This window comes from Erythranthe guttata, chromosome 5, assembly GCF_056151865.1.
Source record: "Erythranthe guttata isolate IM_541 chromosome 5, IM_541, whole genome shotgun sequence".
NCBI classification, from domain to species: Eukaryota; Viridiplantae; Streptophyta; class Magnoliopsida; order Lamiales; family Phrymaceae; genus Erythranthe; species Erythranthe guttata.
In genome coordinates, this window is record NC_142537.1 from 17714810 (window position 1) to 17733300 (window position 18491).

General features: G+C 34.8%; 3 protein-coding genes and 2 long non-coding RNA genes across 8 annotated transcripts; 2 read left to right on the forward strand and 3 right to left on the reverse strand.

Annotated features, from left to right (window-relative positions):
• Nucleotides 1–173: 173 nt before the first annotated feature.
• Nucleotides 174–1549, reverse strand: LOC148770816 (uncharacterized). The gene is made up of 2 exons (XR_016031293.1): nt 1465–1549; nt 174–703 (listed from the first exon to the last, which is right to left on the reverse strand). It is a non-coding gene; the product is annotated as an uncharacterized LOC148770816 (long non-coding RNA).
• Nucleotides 1550–2385: 836 nt separating this feature from the next.
• On the forward strand, nt 2386–4289 carry LOC105967211 (zinc finger protein CONSTANS-LIKE 3). The gene is made up of 2 exons (XM_012991806.2): nt 2386–3276; nt 3726–4289. Exons 1-2 carry the CDS (start codon nt 2548–2550, stop codon nt 4002–4004), a joined length of 1008 nt encoding a protein of 335 aa, XP_012847260.1. The 5' UTR covers nt 2386–2547; the 3' UTR covers nt 4005–4289.
• Nucleotides 4290–6470: 2181 nt separating this feature from the next.
• On the forward strand, nt 6471–8455 carry LOC105967191 (ubiquitin-NEDD8-like protein RUB2). Its single transcript, XM_012991780.2, has 3 exons — nt 6471–6666; nt 7342–7601; nt 8086–8455. The coding sequence occupies exons 1-3, from the start codon at nt 6574–6576 to the stop codon at nt 8201–8203; spliced, it is 471 nt and encodes a 156-aa protein (XP_012847234.1). The 5' UTR covers nt 6471–6573; the 3' UTR covers nt 8204–8455.
• Nucleotides 8456–9930: 1475 nt separating this feature from the next.
• LOC105967002 (putative protein phosphatase 2C 59) lies at nt 9931–17799 on the reverse strand. Of its 4 annotated transcripts, none has more exons than XR_016031180.1 (10): nt 17367–17799; nt 16703–16920; nt 15924–16051; nt 15687–15785; nt 15402–15560; nt 15110–15196; nt 14346–14437; nt 14071–14145; nt 13738–13974; nt 9931–10105 (listed from the first exon to the last, which is right to left on the reverse strand). XR_016031180.1 is itself a non-coding variant. In XM_088818088.1 (9 exons), the coding sequence occupies exons 2-9, from the start codon at nt 16783–16785 to the stop codon at nt 13798–13800; spliced, it is 900 nt and encodes a 299-aa protein (XP_088674214.1). In that variant the 5' UTR covers nt 16786–16920; nt 17367–17799; the 3' UTR covers nt 13639–13797. The 4 variants fall into 4 exon arrangements, 1 of the variants encoding a protein (XP_088674214.1); XR_016031181.1 differs by having other exon boundaries at nt 17716–17794; XR_016031182.1 differs by having other exon boundaries at nt 17321–17572.
• Nucleotides 11753–13159, reverse strand: LOC105975248 (uncharacterized). Its single transcript, XR_016031294.1, has 3 exons — nt 12991–13159; nt 12780–12914; nt 11753–11995 (listed from the first exon to the last, which is right to left on the reverse strand). It is a non-coding gene; the product is annotated as an uncharacterized LOC105975248 (long non-coding RNA).
• Nucleotides 17800–18491: the final 692 nt, after the last annotated feature.

The following is an 18491-nucleotide window of genomic DNA, read 5'->3' on the forward strand; positions in this document are numbered from 1 at the left end:
AAGCATTTCCAAATATTCCCTTAACAAGGCCAACTTGTCCCAAGCTCCTACCTATAGTGGGGTACCCTAGGGGCCTCTTTGGTTTGAGTGTCTTGATATATAAGTTGGGATGAGATACATAATATTGTGATTAAAAGCATGATGACTTATATTAGTCATATTATTTGGTTGAAGTTATGGGGGAGAAACTAGTAATACCTGCAATAATAATATCATGTTTTGTTTGGGTGATAACACAGTTTTCTATGAATTTGTTAGGTAAATTACTGGTTTGCCCCTTTTCATACATTTATTAATTATAACACATTCTCTCTCCATCCAATCATTCTCCTCCTTCTTCGTTCATTTGGGTACAATCTTCAGAATTATTGGGTACAATCTCTCTTCAGTTTTCTCTTTCTCATTTTCCTGTTACAGTGGGTATTGTTTGCAGTGCCGGAGCTGGATTCGCCGCGGTCCCACCCACTGAAGCATTGGGCGGCGTCTATAGCATTAGTGGGACTCGTGTAATTAGGCAACTGATTATCGACTGGGTTTAGCATGTTATCCCAAGAGGAGTGATCCATGGAAGAAGTGGTGTTGTTGTTGTTGTTGGGCAGAGAGCCTTGGTTTAAATCGATTGGTTCAAGAAAGGAATCGAGGGCACTCCTCTCCCGTTGCATATCTTTAATTTGTTGTGCTTCGAACGAGTTTTTTTCGTAATCTGTGGATGATTGAGAAAAAATAATTACGAACATCAATGAAGTTTGCAGCATCTATTATTACGAACAGCTATAGCAACACATACTTACACAACAAATTGAACTGAGTTATATTTAAGAAAATTAACCACGATATTAATTTCGCTCCAGGATCTTCAAATTGTTAATTAGAGGTTCCAATACACTTAAAATCAAGATCGAAATCAGAAATTTATCGAGAATAGGAAGGAGAAAGCATAATTCAGATAATAAAGCAAGTAGAAAATGCAAGCATCATTTCTTGAGTGGCAGTGAATATAAATTTCAAACACTGTCTGCAATTTTTACCTTAATTCAGCAGATATCAGAACCACTAATCAACCATTTACCCAGAGAATTTTTTTTAATAATTAATAATAAATAAATTAAACTGAGATAATTTTACAAATTTATAATCTACTATGCCAAATTAATAAGTATTAATTTGGGCGAAACAAACAACGAAGATTGTACACCTAAAAGAGCAGATCTCTTTCGAGATTTTCGATCTCAATCTATTGCCGTTCGGAAGAAAAATAATCAATCTCAAAAACATAGAAAATAATTATTAATTTTTTTTTTTAGCAAAACTCAGTTCATCATCATTCAATAAAGAAATTATCACCAAAAGAAATTGAGCGAAATTAATAGTTTGCACTGCACACATCATCATTCAACAAAGAAAATTTGCACTGCACCCATCATCACAAAGAAAATTGAGAACGATGAGAAGAAAAGACATTACAATTGTTTATTTTTGGGCTGAGAAATTGCTGCAGATGGATGGTGTAGAAGAGAAGAGAATCGAGTTGTCTAACTGCGTTTGAATATATATATATATATATATATATATATATATATATATATATATATATATATATATATATATATATATATATATATATATATATATATATATATATATATATATATATATATATACTAGGGTTTAATAATAAAATTGAAGAGATTAAGCACCAGAAATACGAAAAAATTGGAAAATTGGAGCGACATTGAAAGGTATGTTTTTACCTGGTAAAAACTAGGGTACAAGAGCCGAAAGGGGAAGATGAAGTATTCACTATTTATACCTATTAATTTCGTAATTGTGCTATATTGGAAGGATATTTTGGATATTTCGCATAGGTTGCAGTATGGGATTGAGTATGTGATAATTAGTCAAGCCAATTTTGGCTTGACTAATAATAATTCGATTGAGGGATTAAATCAGTGGGCCCAACTGTCAAGGATGGTAAAATCAACCAAACCAAACGTTGTACAAATCGATACATCCCATCCCATCCCTTGTAATACTCCCAACCAAAGATGCCCTAGTTCAATAATGCCATAACTCTCCTTATAGCAAATCAATTTAGTATAGTTTCATTTTTTCTCGTATAATTTGCAAATTATTGTACGATTACGGAACCTACTCGATATTCGAATGAATGAATAGCTGAGTAATTCCAATCATTGTAATTGAGTTTTTTTCTATAAAAATGTGAAATAATAATGTTATTTATACATTAAAATATAATAAAGAATAAAAAAAATTACAACAAAAGGATCATGACTTTTCTTCTTTATTTATCTGGCTAAAATTCGGCCACGTGTGCTTTCATGATTAGCTGTTCAATATATCCCTTTCTCGATAGTTGGCTTTCTTGTCCGAATTCGTAAAGTGTATGTATACTTGCTTTATGCTTCACTGTATTCACACTTCACTGTGTGTGTTTTTCTCATAGCAACCAAATTCGAAAACGATCACCATTGTTGATTCTCTCTCTACCAAAGCAAAAGACTAATTTAAAAATAGAGGATTGAGAAAATGGGCGGTCAGAGCTGGAGCTTAACGGCGAAGCCGTGCGACACCTGCAAAGCGGCGGCGGCCACCGTCTTCTGCCGCGCGGACTCCGCCTTCCTCTGCGCAGCCTGCGACGCGGACGCCCACGCCGCCGACTCGCGCCACGCGCGCGTCTGGGTTTGCGAGGTGTGCGAGCAGGCGCCCGCCGCCGTCACCTGCAAAGCCGACGCCGCCGCACTCTGCCCCACGTGCGACCGCGACATACACTCCGCGAACCCCCTCGCCCTCCGGCACGAGCGGATCCCCATCGTACCCTTCTACGACGCCGCCGACGTATCTGTCAAAAAATCCTCCACCCGCGCCGCCGCCGCCGCCGGAGAGTGCTCGGATGAGGAAGCGGAGGCCGCCTCCTGGCTACTACCCGACCCGAATAGCAAACCGGACGACGAATCCGGGCTGCCCGAATACAAATCCGCGGGGTATTTGTTTAACGAGATGGATCCGTATCTGGATCTTGATCTTGGATCCGGGCAGCAGAAGCTGATGATCAGCCGTGCCATGGTTAACGACGATGATCAGCAGAAGCAGTATTGCTCCGACGGAGTTGTGCCGGTGCAGAAAGAGAACGAATACGGGTCGGGTCGGTATCCGGGTCCGGCTGTCGACGGGTTTCCGACTTATGATTTGGATTATCCGGCGGCGGCGGCTAAGCCTTTCATGTACAACTTCACCTCACAATCCATCACCCAAACCGTATGTTCTTCATCATTAATTTCTTGATTAAATTCCATTATTTTTATTATTTATTGATTAAATAAAAAAAAGGCCGAAAAAGTTGGAATAAATTACTTTTTAAATGAGTTTAATAAATTGTTTAATTGTATTTAGCATAGATACTTATAGCGAAAATTACAATTTTACCCCTTAATTTTACCTCAATTGCACATTAGCTCCTCGTTCTCGAATTATAGATTTAGTCACTCATGTTTCAAAAATTCAACATTTTTTGTCCTTCCCGTCAATTTTCCGTCAGTACATAACGGAATCAAGCATGTATCCGTCACTACCTTAACCGATAGACTAACCGGTAAATTTTTTGTTAAATTATTGAAATATGAAAGACCAAACGTATTTTTTTCTGAAGAACTACTTTTAACCTATCCTTATACTAAATGTTGGCTCCGTCACCGATGAAAACACAGGTATCTTGTTCATCTATGGACGTGGGAGTGGTGCCGGACGACAGCACCACGGTCGATATATCCAACACCCAGAAGGAAGAATTACCCGTTCGACTCTCGGGCGTCGACAGAGAGGCGAGAGTGATGAGGTACAAAGAGAAGAGGAAGAATAGAAAGTTCGAGAAAACCATAAGGTACGCCTCGAGAAAGGCGTATGCGGAGACCAGACCGAGAGTCAAAGGTAGGTTTGCCAAACGGGAAACCGATGCATCCTCCTATGGCGTTGTCCCGACTTATTGAATTTTGCTCGTATAACTTAGTGGCAAGATTCTTTTTTTTTTTTTTTTTTTTTCTCGGCATAAGAAATATTTGTGTTGTATATATACAACTCCGTAGGAGTCTATAATCACTATGGTGGTTTTTGATCGATGTCTCGTTTTTACTCATCGATTTTATTTGGATGTGTGTTCCTTTGTTCTTCGTACAATCTCGTCGACTTTGTATAATGGATAACCCCCGAGTGAACAATTCGACACGTTAATGCAGAACATACGAGATTTTTTATTTGTTATTTGATAACAAAAATTGAAGAGCAATAGAGCATAAATATGTCGCGTAATTTGCAAGTTATAGCTCATGTATCCGCCGTTTCTGCGTCCGTGCTACATAAATTATTGTACATATTAAAATGACACAATAAAGTTATTAAATTGACAATGCTAAGAATAAATGAATAACATATTTTACCAATCTAAATATTCCAATGAAACTTATTTTATTTTTCTTTCATTAATTTCTATTTATTTTTTATTTTTTATTTAGATTTGTCATTGCTATATTATACGTATGAGATGCTTCAAATGGCTGAAGTACTTATAAAACTAAATAAAAAAATAATAAATTATATCTTTTTGAAATATTCTTGATGAATTCTTCTCCCCCATTGACATAAGAATATACAAGTGCAGAATACTTTTTCCAATATTCATCACCAGAATAAGATACTACTGCATCCAATACTTTTATTAAATTTTATACTATCTTTTGTTTTGATACATTTTTTTATATAATAGTCAATAAAAATGTTATTCTCTACATGTTTGTTTAAATCCAAACAATTCAAGCTTTATCTATAGTCTTTCAAGAAAATAAATACATAACTGCTAGAGTGGAACATGTAGAGAATAACAATTCAAGCTTTATCTATAGTCAATTCAAGCTTTATCTATAGTCAATAAAAATGTTATTCTCATATAATAGTCACTTGTTGTAACGGATTCTAGATGATTATGTTGAATTTGGCACCATAAGGGTGGAGGTGTAAGAAAAAATCATAGTTGAGGGGGTAGATGTAATTATCCAAACAAGAGGTTTTTTTTTGTAATTTGACCATACCTCAGGGGGTGTTTGTAATTTACCCTTTATTTTAAGACGCAAAAAACAAATTTGACATTTTTTGCTTATATATATATATATATGTATATATATATATATATATATATATATATTTTTTTTTTTTTTTTTCTTAGTTCGTCTTTCTATCTTAGTGATGGTACAATTTTGATTACATGAGATGACGCGTGTATAAATCAAGTTAGATGAACATTTATAATATTTAAGCTTATATATAAGTAAATTTTTGTGAGTTCATTAGCAAAATCAAATAAAAATTGCGAATTTTGCAAAGTTATTTCATGTAGAATTGAAATAGAAGAATTTGCAGGACTACATTCCTAAATAGATCAAACATAACAGACTAAAATTACAATTTAAATACATCTCCTAACCTGGTGTTTGACTAAGGTGGTGTTTGCAAATGCTTTTTGAAAGTGATTATACGGTTTTTTTTGCTCATAATCTGTTTTTAGGTGTTTGCAAAATCAACTTTTGCTTTTGCTTCTCTTAAAATAATCTGCTTAAAGCTATTTTTTTAAAAGCACCCCTAACCCTACTTTTTCAATTTTAGTTCATTTTCCGAAGTATTTGCAAACACCCCCAACTTTTAGAAATAAGCACTTAAAACTAACTTAAATCACAATCACTAACTTTTGCTTTTAAATAATCATTTGCAAACACCACCTAAGCTTATTTTAAACAGCTGATAAGCTCTTACGTCTGATAAGATGTTTTAAGAGCTGATAAGCTGTTACATCTTATTTTTAGGATTAATTTTTAGAGTGTTTGGATAATGGACTTATTTCCTATTTTTACTCATTAAAAGATCTTAAATAAAAAGGTGGGCTAGAGGTACTTATTTAAAAAGATCTTATTTGCTCTCCAACAGCTTATTTTTAAAAAAATTAAGATCTTTTTCTAAAAATTTACCAAACACTTTGGAAGAGCTTATTCAAAAACATCTTATAGGCTCCTTTTTAACATCTTATAAGCTTAGCCAAACACCCTCTAAGTTTATGAGTTGTTAAAATGAGCTTATAAATTTTACCAAATATTTGGTAATTTTCTTAAAAAAGATCTCAAAAATTCAAAAAACAAGTCACTGAAGAGCAAATAAGATCGTTTTTTAAAACTACTTCTAATATCTACTGACCTTTTTATTTAAAATTTTATAATGAGTAATAATAGATTATAAGAATACTATTCAAAAACTTTAAAAATTAATTAAAAAAAATAGAACGTAACAACTTATCGGCTGTAGATGTAAAATAAGTTTACCCAAATGAAATCTCTATTAAAAATAAAAAAAATAAATAAAAAAAATACTGATCTAACACAAAATTCAAAGGACGGAATGCCCTTATAATAATCCACAATTTTCCAACAATAAATAGCGCCACTTTCGAGCCAAGAAATTTTAGAGAGAGAGAGAGAGAAGAGAGAGAAAGAGTTACGTAGAAATCACGCGGAAAAGATGCAGATCTTCGTGAAAACCCTCACCGGAAAAACCATTACCCTAGAGGTCGAGAGCAGCGACACCATTGACAATGTCAAGGCCAAGATTCAGGTCCAATTTCTTCCCCTATTTTTGTTTTCCGTGCCCTAATTTTGCTGATTTGACTATCGTTCTCTTTTTTGGGATTATTCTTTCATGGATTATGCTTATAGACGTATAAGTATTAACCGAGCTAGGGTTTTGGATTTTTATTGGATTTCCTGCGATGAAGTAGCTGTGTGATTGTTCAATTTATTTTTTTATATATTTTTTTAATTTTTAAAATTGAGATTCTGTGGCATCTGAGCTTGTTTCAAGTTCTTCTTTCAATTTTATATTACCTGGTTATTTTATTATGAAGGTCTTCTTCTACACTTTTCTCTCAATGACTCAATATGAAATCCAGCTTGTTATTAATTATTCGTTGATGTTCTGATTATCGAACTCGATCCATCTCGAAGAACCTATGTTACGCTTCCACTTCTTAACGTATCCGTTGTACTTTTTGAGAGATTAGAAAACATGTTTCGATAGCATTCTTTACATGATTTAATGAACGATTGCAAATCGATAGTTGATGATTATAATTATTTGAGAAATACATCCTCTTGCTTTTTGGGGTATTGCAATATATATTTTAGTTTCAGGATGTTTTAACTTATTAGTTTTTTTTTCTCTTTCCGATTCTCGTCCGAGTAATCTTATTTTTATTTTTTTAATTAATATGAAATTACGGTGTTTTTTCAGGACAAAGAAGGGATACCTCCTGACCAGCAGAGGCTGATATTTGCTGGTAAACAGTTAGAAGATGGCAGAACTTTGGCAGATTACAATATCCAAAAAGAATCGACACTTCACCTCGTTTTGAGGCTGAGGGGTGGAACAATGATCAAGGTCAAAACCCTTACAGGAAAAGAAATTGAAATCGATATTGAGCCAAACGATACCATTGATCGGATTAAGGAGCGTGTTGAGGAGAAAGAAGGAATTCCTCCGGTGCAGCAAAGGTTGTACTTTCTGTTTTTTTTGTTGGACCTTATTTCTTGCATCAACTTATCTAATTTCTTGAACTCCCGATTTGCTTAGCTGTTACCTACTTTCAATTATTAATGTGAAGGATGCATTTGTTTGATGATATCTAGACTTCCATTTAGTTCCGATCCATTTTTTTTAACATTTTAATTGGGGGATCAGAAATTTTCTTGATTTAACCAAGTTTTATGTAGGTCCTGGTCGACTCAGTAACTATCCTTCTTTTGTCATCTCTCTTGGCCCTCTACACTTCACATCTCTTTGTAAATTGATAAGAAAACCAAAAAGAAAAGACGTAAATTTGACAAAGTACAGTTTCCCATAGTTGTTTTATATCGTTTCTTCATAAACTTGTGAATGGGCAACAAAAAAAATGTTGCGTGGGTAATCTATATTTGCTAGTCTCGGAAATTTCAAGATTGATGATGTGGAATTTTTAAATTTTTTTTTTTATCGCAGGCTTATTTATGCCGGCAAACAGCTTGCAGACGACAAGACTGCCAAAGACTACAACATCGAAGGTGGCTCTGTTCTTCATCTGGTCCTTGCTCTAAGGGGTGGTGGTATTAATCTGTAAGCGCAGCTACTTTTATGCTTATTGGGATTTGCAATGAACTAGTTATATATCATGTTGTGCTACTCAATTGATCATTTTATTGTGGATCTGATCTCGTTTTCGATGTATTTTTTTCCTTCTTGCTCTTTTTTGCTTTTCCTATGTTTTCTTGAATATTTTGAATCCTCCAAGTCGGAGGGATTATGATCGTCGATTTTATTGGGAATTATTATTATCGGGATAGTAAATCGTGAGAATCGGTTTTGCTGCGTATTTTTGTGTTTAGATGAATGAATGGATCTTTATTCGATGTCACATTGAACCACCGAGTGTAGCATAAATTTTACCTTCGTGTAGTAGTGGTAAAAGATTTAATTATAACATCTTATAAACTTAACATATAATTTTGGAGTCTATTAAAATATAATGTCAATTACTGCCACCCATGAGATAAGGTCCTGAGATAAGGTCAAATTATGAAAAAATCCCTCGTGTTTGGGTAATTACAATTACCTCCAACTATGAATTTCTTACACGTCCACCCTTGCAGTGTCAAATTTAGTGGAATCTTCTAGTTTATGCGGAATATTCTCCAATTTGTACTCATTTTATCCCATTCGAGCTCTCCATCTTGAAACAATATGATCGTAAGATACGTCTCTTGGCCTGAAAATATCAGATTGTGGTGCGTCCAAAACTGTATTTTGCGCAAAACGAGTACAAACTAGATAACATTTCACGGAATATAAAAGATTTTATTGAATTCGACACCTCAAAAGTAGATGTGTAAGAAGATTTATAGTTAAACTGAAATGATTTGTGCAGGCCAAAATTAAATATTCAGGCACATTTTTTACCATTCTTCAAAAAAGAAAAAGTAAAAAAACTCAAAAACTCTCTCAACCTTTCGATTTTCTTTCGCAAAGCCCGTGCAAATCGTCAACAGATCGGAGGTAATTTTTACGTTTTTACGATCCTCTTGTTATGTAGATTACGAATCCGAAAAAAAAAACGAAAAAAATCAGACTTTGGCCTACTCGTGTGAATTTACACGAGCGCATCCACTGCGCTCGTGTAAATCCACACGAGCGGCCTTGTTAAATTTTTTTTTTTTTTTTAATTGCTTGTGTGATTTCACACGAACAGAGACGTTCTGCTCGTGTGATTTCACACGAGCATACCTTCTCTGTTCGTGTGAAATAACACGAGTGGGTTAAAAAAAACAAATTTTTTAGAATTTTTTTAAAAAAAATTAAATAGCTCGTGTGATTTTAAACGAGCAGGTGCCACATGTTCGTGTAAAATCCTGCTCGTTTAAAATCGCACGAGAGAATATTAAAAAAAAAAAAAAAATTGTTAATGTGCTCATGTGAATTTACGCGAGCACTTGGCAAGTGCTCGCGTAAATTCACACGAGCACATGAATAAAAAAAAAAATTCATCTCCTCGTGTGAATTTACACGAGCACTTGCCAAGTGCTCGCGTAAATTCACACGAGCAGATAAGGTTGTGGGAAAAAAACGAAAAACTTATAGGATTGGGTAGGAATAGTACAAAAGGTAAATAGTTATGGTAAAAAGGTAAAAAATCATGGTAAAAAAATGTCTGAATGTTTAATTTGGTCTGCGTATATCATTACCCATAGTTAAATGAGTAGTTGTAATTACTCAAATAAGAGGATTTTTTACCTTAAAAAATATTAAAGAATTAATTAATAAAAAAAATAAAGAACTACGGTAAAAATCACCTGTACCAACAACTCATATAAGTTATATCCATTAAGTTGGAAATCTAAAATTTACATATTAAACCTTGTCTGCATGGAAATAAACATTTAAACATTTTTTAAATTACATTAATCAACACAAGATGTTTGTTTCTCTACATTGTAATAAATAAAATAAAAGTACCCAAACTTCTGTACTGGCATTCTTTTCTGTCCTTTCTCCATGAAGAAGAGGAGGAGGCATTGAGGCCCCTTTTGGTTGGAGGGATGGGGTGGGATGGGATTGGGGCTTAATTGGAAAATGACACTGTGTGGATTAGTAAAGTATGGATGGTATCTTGGGTTTGGTTGGTTGGATATGGATCTGTGGGATTGAATCCAAATGAGCCAATCTCAGGAATGGTTGGGAGGATTGGGTGGGATAATTTGGTTAATTACATTACCACCCCTTAGAAGGTATTTTTATTATTAGTTTATACATCTGAAATTTTTAAATTATTGCCAACTGCACTCATTATTTCCTCTCATTTTCCTGTAATTATAAAATCAGCCCTAACATTTTCGGATAATTACATTTCCACCCCTCATAATCCCTTTTTATTATTATATTACCCCTGTATTTTTTACAATATTACTTGTTGCACCCATTCTTTTCCTCCCATTCACTTTTAATTACAAAATCAGCCCTAACATTTTCGTATAATTACATTTCCATTCCTTTCTTAGGCACACACATTCGCTTTCGCATATCGGACATATGGGGATAGCGAATGGGAGGAACTAAAGACTATATTTGCACCTCGTGTCGTCGAACAAAAACCGGGCGATGAGGTGATTGTTTTGTCATCGGACGACGATGAAGCGGCTCCGCCGGTGCCGATTCCAAGCTTGGTTGATCTTCGAGGCAACGACAACACTCTTGGTTTCGGTAACCCGATGCCACCAACAACGGTGGTCAATATTTCCTCGGATTCTAGTAGCACACACTTCAATGTGTGGGACTACCTCAATCACTTTTCGGATTCCGAGGGTTCGTTAAACACCGAGGGTAGCACCGCTAATTCGAGAGTTCGGCGTCCGGTTTCGGGCCCATCACCTTTGAAGCCGAAAGATAAATCAATGCCGAGGCCCCGCAATATTGCAAATTTGTTTGGATTGAGTTCGTCCGGGTCAAACCGTCCCTCGAATATGTGTAACGGCAAGGGGCCAATCGACGGGGAAAACGATTACTAGGTCATACTTTGACGCATGTGTTGTACTGACTCCATTGATCAATGGAAGTTCAAATTTTCCAATCTCCATTATCTCGGCTAGTTTTTCCTAATATTTTCCGTATTATTATTATTGGTATTTCCCGTATTACTTTCCCACTTCCATGTAGTCGGCAAGATTTTCGGTATTAGTATTTGATTTTCCTGACTTTGTATTTTGGTTTGTAATTTTAATTTTCATGTTTCGTACCCATGGGCGATAATATATATTAATATTGTTTGTTTACATTTTGTTCACACTACTGTTTTTCTTAGTTAATACACATTTATATATTTAACATTGTTTGTTTAAATTAGTTGATACAGATGTTTGTTCATATAGAATTTAAAGTTATAATTGAATAATTGATCACACTATAACCAATGACCGAGCACAACATACTTTCGCAATTGCATAAACCAATTACTATGAAATAAAAAAAAAACACGAAGACAATAAAACAATTACAACGATGAAAAATACGGTAAACGGAGAATAAAGTCATAAAAATATCAGAAATCACAATGACCAAGCTAGTTGACTCGCTGTCAACCATCTATACGCCCCGAGAACCCGTCGGTCTCGCCGGTATAGTATCCCACGGGCTCAACATCGTTCACACCCTCATACGGCACAATAGCGTATTCATCGTTCACACCCTCAACACCCGGTCGAGTTCCTTCGTCAATTGTGATTGGGTCATCTTTTACGAACCCTTTTTTATCACTAAACTCTATCGTCCCTGCTTCTTTCTCCACAAATACCAACTCAAAAGTGTCGTAGTAGGGAAACCCGTTAGCAGCGAAATAGTTGTGCAATGCATGTTCCGTTTTTTTCTAATTGTGAAAGGGAAAAGTATAGGGTCACACACAATTAAATGATTTGCATATTCATAGAATAAGACAACAAAAATTTTACCGTGCATTTTATGCAATAAAAATAGGTTTACATACTTTGTTCTTTGGACTCGTGACATACGTCCGGTCAACCGATACACGTTCGGTCCTACGGTTGTAGTTGACACCGGGTAGTCCAATGAATTTGACAAATGCATTGAAACGATTTTTTAGTAGGAAGGTCCGACGTTTAACAACGTCATTCGTAAAGGTCTCACCGTAGTGAGTCCGCATTTCGACGGCGATTTCATCGAGGATAGAGTTAAAGACTGTTGGATCGTTGACAACTAAATTTCACATTCCAGACCATGCAACCTCTCTCAAACACATTCACAACTAAATTTCACATTCCAGACCCTGTAACCTCTCTCAAACATATGAAACATATAAACCAACTCCTAGAGCAAGGAAAGATGAAATAACTATCGTAAACTATTACAAAAAAAACAACTTAATTGCATTCTTTATATACTGTTTATGCCAAACAATTTATACTGAGTAACACCATATATTATTTCACTAATTGACTTTAATATTAACTAATTCTAATTCACTAATTGGTTATTTTTTTCCAAATAATGGTTATTTTCCAACCAATACTGAGGTAATGTACTATTTTTTCCCAAAAAAAAAAGATACAATATTTTTTTCCAAATAAATGCTACCTTTCTCAATCCTTAATCTGCAATCTAAAAGACGAGCTTAAACCCATTGGAGAACTCACCTTAAATCGTCGTGTAGCAGAACCGGGATAATCAACAACCAACTGTCAACCAGCTGCAACACCGGAATCGTTCGGCCGGAACAGAATCAGCCCGGCCAAACTACGAACTACTTCGAAACCAAAATCGAAAATCACCTGCGAAACGGAAACAAATAAATTTAATTACGAGATGAAGGAATGGATAATTAGAACAATAAAAAAGAATCGATACCCATATGAACCCAAACTTCTTCAGCAATACTCGGATGCGTTTGAAGAAATCTGTGAAATCAATATGTGATGAGTTGATTATCGGAAAAACCAAATAAAAAAAAGAAAAAACTAGTGAAGTATGAAAAATAAGAAATCAATCTGTGATGAGTTGATTATTCTTCAACCGGTTTAGGGGCCCTAAAATACGAAGAAAGAAGTGTGTTAGAGAACCTAGATGAGTTGATTATCGGAAAAATTACCTGGGTGAAAAAACTACCGACCACAGTGGAGAAAAGCAGAACGAAGAACGGCGTGTATTGCTATGTCGGTAAAATTCTAGGGCTAACTCAATAATTTTTGGGGTAATTCCTATATATATGGGGTAGTCTTGTAATTAGAAATAAATATTCAGGGCATAAAGGTAATATACTGAGCTTGATTGGGCTGAGAGTGGATGAGATTACCCAATCTCACCTCCTTTAGCCTGATGGGAGATCCAGGAAATCCAAGATCCGGACCCGGGCCCAAGTGCAATCCAGAACCCAGTTGGGCCGAACCAAAGCTGAGATCCGAGTGGATTAGAGGAACTATCCACCCGGATCAGCCCAACCAAATTGGGCCTAAGTTGGAAATCTAAAATTTACATATTAAACCTTGTCTGCATGGAAATAAACATTTAAACATTTTTTAAATTACATTAATCAACACAAGATGTTTGTTTCTCTACATTGTAATAAATAAAATAAAAGTACCCAAACTTCTGTACTGGCATTCTTTTCTGTCCTTTCTCCATGAAGAAGAGGAGGAGGCATTGAGGAATATTCTTTCAACCAGAGCTAGTATTAGTATTAGTACTGGTACGAGAAGATTCCCCTCGATTCGCCAAAAACCGAACAACAACGACCGTGATATTATCAGCACTTCCCCTCTGATTCGCTTCTTGTAATAACCTTTTCGCTGCTTCTTCTGGCTCCGATATCGGCTTAGTCATCGAGACTGCTTCCTGGAAAATATATTTAATTGGACGGATTTTTTTTATATATTTCATTGTAAAAAAATTGAAAAATAAAGCTCAAAATTTGAAATTAAAATGTAGTACCTCGTTTGTTACTACGTCCCATAGTCCGTCACTTGCAAGGATGAGAAACTCGAGGGTATTATCGACTTTTTCCTCCTGTGTTTTTGCATCAAGAAATGGAAGGAAAGAAAAAATAAGTATTTATTGTATGCATTCAAATGCAGAATAATAAATGGCATACATGAAAAACAAATGATAGGTGCAAACTTGAAGTCCAATTTCATGATGAAATAACAAAAAAATAAAGTTTCGTCTTTTCGAGATAATTTCTTCCATATATATAAAAAAAAAAGAACCTGAATTTCTGGATCAGCAACCACATACTGCTTGAGCAATCTATCACCAAATGCACGAGAAACAGCAAGAACTCCTCCGACTCTCCAAGTTCCTACACGGAAATATCAAATTACACGTTAAATCAGAAAATCGGATAACGGCAACTAGAGATGAAAAAAAATACCATCGGATTTTTTTTTGAAACGTGCTATTTCCACCCTCAAAATATCTTATTTCACCACCGAATTAAATATATTTCCAATTTTACCCCTTTCTTCTTCTTTCACCTATATTTTTTACAAATTTATAAACCATCTACCACTAAACTAATTAAAATATTTATAAAAAAAATCTCACTCTCTCCATGTTAAGTGGATAATACTTCCGTCAGAGAAAAACATTTTCGAAGGTCAAAAAGAGCAGGAATTCACATTTTTTGAGAAATAAATTAAGATTCTTGTATGGAAGGTCCTGAACTTCCTCCACAATTGGCCAATTTGGCTTAGTAAAATTTCGTTTCCTAAAAAAAAAATTATATAATCTTCTGATATGAAAGTTTAAATATTTTGCAATAAATATTTCATTGTAAAAAATAAATAAATAAAATAATAAAAAAAATTAATAAATTAATAAAATAGAAATAAGTTAGAAAACATGAGGATTAAGTTAATATAAGGAAAGGTGGTGGATTATAAATTTGAGGGGTATTTATGACATTATATAATCTTTGGTGGTCAATTGAGAAAATTTGGAGGTGGAAATAGCACCGGTCTTTTTTATTTACCTGCCCACATGACAAAACCTCCAGCATCTTCGATTCTTTGTCTCTCATCTGTTTGATCCGGTTTGTGATCTCGAGAGACTGCAATAGCTGCAGTATAAAAAAATAACCAATTTAATTAATTGCAATAATAAATTCCAAAGAAGAGCTTAATTGCAATATATAGGAAAACAGCACGTATAACCATGCGTAAATCTAAAAACGGCTTAGATTAACAATACCCTTAGCCGTATATTAGTTTTTTCGATTTTTTTTACAAGAAAAAATGAATAACAAAAAGTTTTGAAAATATTACCATTACCACCCCTGCAAATAACAGCTCTTGAATCCCCAACATTTGCGACCAATAAACGGTCGCCAACTAGGATAGCGGTGGAAGCAGTTGAACCAGCGTCTCTGTTCTGGTTATTTTCCGATTTCAAGAACTCGGAGTCTGTGTGATTGTACGCATCGGCTGAAAAAGGGATCAATCGTTACAGAAAACACGAGGTATGCAAGATTTAATAAACTAAAATAAATAAATAAATAAATAAATAAAGAATATGGAAAGTGAAGCGAAATGGGAAATGAGAAATAATACCGATAGCTGATTTGGTATCGGAAATGAACTTTGGGTGGCTGATCAGATTACTGAAAAGATTCTGTTTCACATATTGTGCCGCTCGAGCTCCCCCATGACCTACATAGCATAGGATTACCCCAATATTGCATCATCTTAAATAATCATAATATATAGATACATAAATGTGTGTGTGTGTGTGTGTGTGTGTGCGCGCGTGTGTGTTGTGTGTGTGAGAGAGAGAGGAGAGAGAGAGACCATCAAAGACCCCAAAGAGACCAACGACATTCCCGTCAACGCCATCAATTCTCGTCTCGTAGAAGTCCTCCATTGAAGACCTTTTGCCTGGAGAACTTGCATATCCATAGCTGAACTTCCCATTTTGACTGCGTGAAAGTAATTATGTAAGTAATTACAAATATGTTTTAAGACGATTAAAAGTCAAATTAGTTGCCATAAGTTAAGGATCACACAACTACGGAAACCATAATAAAGGTTGTCTTTTCTTGAATTTATGAATTCACAGACGAAATATTCTATTCATATTTTTGACATGAAGTAAGAAAAAAAAAACAATTAACGACTTTTACGGCCACCGCACATCACGACTCACGACAAACATAGTCGACACTTGATCGTCAAACATCATGCGTAAGCACAGGTATTTGCAACGAAGTTGTAATAAATGTGACGAATGAATTTATCCAATAGTTGGACACACAAATTCGTTTCTTGATTTATCTAAGTGCAGTCGGCCCGACAAAATGCAAAAAAAGGTTGACTCGACCAACCAATTGTAGTAGTCGGATAACATAATTCCAAAAATCGAGCAACCATCCAACCACGGCCATCCAACAGAAAATCAAAATAAATCATATTGACATTCAAAGCAACTTAAAAACATGCGAAAACTTCTGTCTTTACACATTAATCATGCTGTAAACTAATCGAGAAACATCCGACACGAAGCAAACAGCGCAAACAAATAATCCTTGAAATTAAACAAAGATAAATAAGATGGTTAAAAATATGATCACCTAAGGCCACCGCCGCTGACCGGAGCATCGTCGACGAGGACTTGGCTCGTAGATTGCGACAAAACTGAATTCAGATAACCCATGTAACCAATCTGTTCCAAATCTTTTTTATTACAAGCCCCTTCAATGGCTTCAGATATCGTTGCAGAAACGGCGAAACGACGCTTGCATACCGAGAAATTATACGATTCTGATCACGGATTTTTTTCCAAGAAAACCTGGCCAACAATAAACATCAAATAGAACAGTAAATCACAAATCAAATCAAACTTCATATTCGAAGAAGAGATCTAACTGCACTTACATACAAAACTTGAATATGAAGAAAAAACTATTAACCCACAATCATATTTCTATAGAATCCTAAAAGAAAAGAAAAAAAAAAAGAATAGCAATTCATCATATTGGTTTGTTCGTGCAAGTGAACCTTTTATTAACATCATAACCCATTTTGAAAAATCCAATCTTTTCCCCTTTTTTTGCATTTCTTGCTTCCAAAAATCCAATCTTTATCAGAAGAATTTCATTTTTTATGGAGATGCTTTACCATTTTTGCACTCTTCCAAGAAATCAAAAATTAAATGCATGAAAACATATAAGCACATTTGTATTCCGTACGTATGAATATGCAGAGAAAAAAAACCTAGAGAGAGAGAGAGGTGACCTGAAAGAACTAGTTAGAGAGAGAGAGAGAGAGAGGCCTAAATAAAAGAAGGAACAAAGAAAATGGAAAAAAAAGACAATTTAATAATTGGAGTAGTTTCAATCAAAGAGAAATTTGAAGTCAAGATAATCAATAGTAGTAAGTTTTTTTAATTTTGGTGTGACTTCAAAGAAGAAAGAGAAGATATCAGAAGATATTTTTGCGTTGGGGAATGAATGTACGAGTATTCCAAATGAGGTAAGGTGGCGGGGCTGCGGTGGCGGTGGCGGTGGTGGTGGTGGGGTAGAGATGATTCAGGTGAATGTGCGGTGGAGGAGAGTTGGTCAAATACAAAAAAAATGAAGATCACCAATAATCAAACACTTGGCGTGCATGCAGCGAGAGAACCACGAATCTCTTTCCCTCTCACCGAATTCCATTCATCACCTCTTTCAATCATTTATTGCATCTATCTACACTATTTATATAAAAATCAACTTCTAAGAACTTTTTTTTTCTTTTATTGCTATTAAGTCCTTCAACAAAAAAGAAAAAGAAAAGACTAGGACTATCAACTATAAATGCACAATTTTGAAGGTGAAAGGTAGTTTTTGTTAGGAGTGGTATTTGGGAAGAAATTTCTGAATTCCGTCAATTCCAATTGAAATATTTCTGATTTTAAAATAATATTTGTTCTGATTATTTTGGAACATAACCTTACGTATCCAATTCAGATCCAATTTTAATTCCCGGAACACTTAAGATGGTGTTTGGCTAAACTTATTTTAAATAGCTGATAAACTCTTACATCCGATAAGATGTTTTAAGAGTTGATAAGTTATTACATCTTATTTTTATGATTAATTTTTAGAGTGTTTGGATAATGAGTTTATTTCCTATTTTTATTCATTATAAGATCTTAAATAAAAAGGTGGAGTAGCAGCTTATTAAAAAAAAAAAAATTTAAAAAATTTACCAAACACTTTGAAAGAGCTTATAAACTCTAAAACATCCTATAAGCTCATTTTAACATCTCATAAGCTTAGCCAAACACAGTAAAGTCTCAATTTTATGTATTTTATATTATAGGAGACGAAAGATGATGAAAACTGCGAATTCCACCAACTCCACTTACAAAGTTTCCGA

Coding starts and splice junctions, on each gene's coding strand:
- LOC105967211 (XM_012991806.2), top strand. CDS start 2,548: ATGGGCGGTCAGAGCTGGAGCTTAACGGCGAAGCCGTGCGACACCTGC. Junction 3,277..3,725: donor CACAATCCATCACCCAAACC/GTATGTTCTTCA, acceptor ATGAAAACACAG/GTATCTTGTTCATCTATGGA.
- LOC105967191 (XM_012991780.2), top strand. CDS start 6,574: ATGCAGATCTTCGTGAAAACCCTCACCGGAAAAACCATTACCCTAGAG. Junction 6,667..7,341: donor ATGTCAAGGCCAAGATTCAG/GTCCAATTTCTT, acceptor GTGTTTTTTCAG/GACAAAGAAGGGATACCTCC. Junction 7,602..8,085: donor ATTCCTCCGGTGCAGCAAAG/GTTGTACTTTCT, acceptor TTTTTATCGCAG/GCTTATTTATGCCGGCAAAC.
- LOC105967002 (XM_088818088.1), bottom strand. CDS start 16,785: ATGGGTTATCTGAATTCAGTTTTGTCGCAATCTACGAGCCAAGTCCTC. Junction 14,438..15,109: donor AGGTTTTGTCATGTGGGCAG/GTAAATAAAAAA, acceptor ATTTCCGTGTAG/GAACTTGGAGAGTCGGAGGA. Junction 13,975..14,070: donor GGGACGTAGTAACAAACGAG/GTACTACATTTT, acceptor TATATTTTCCAG/GAAGCAGTCTCGATGACTAA.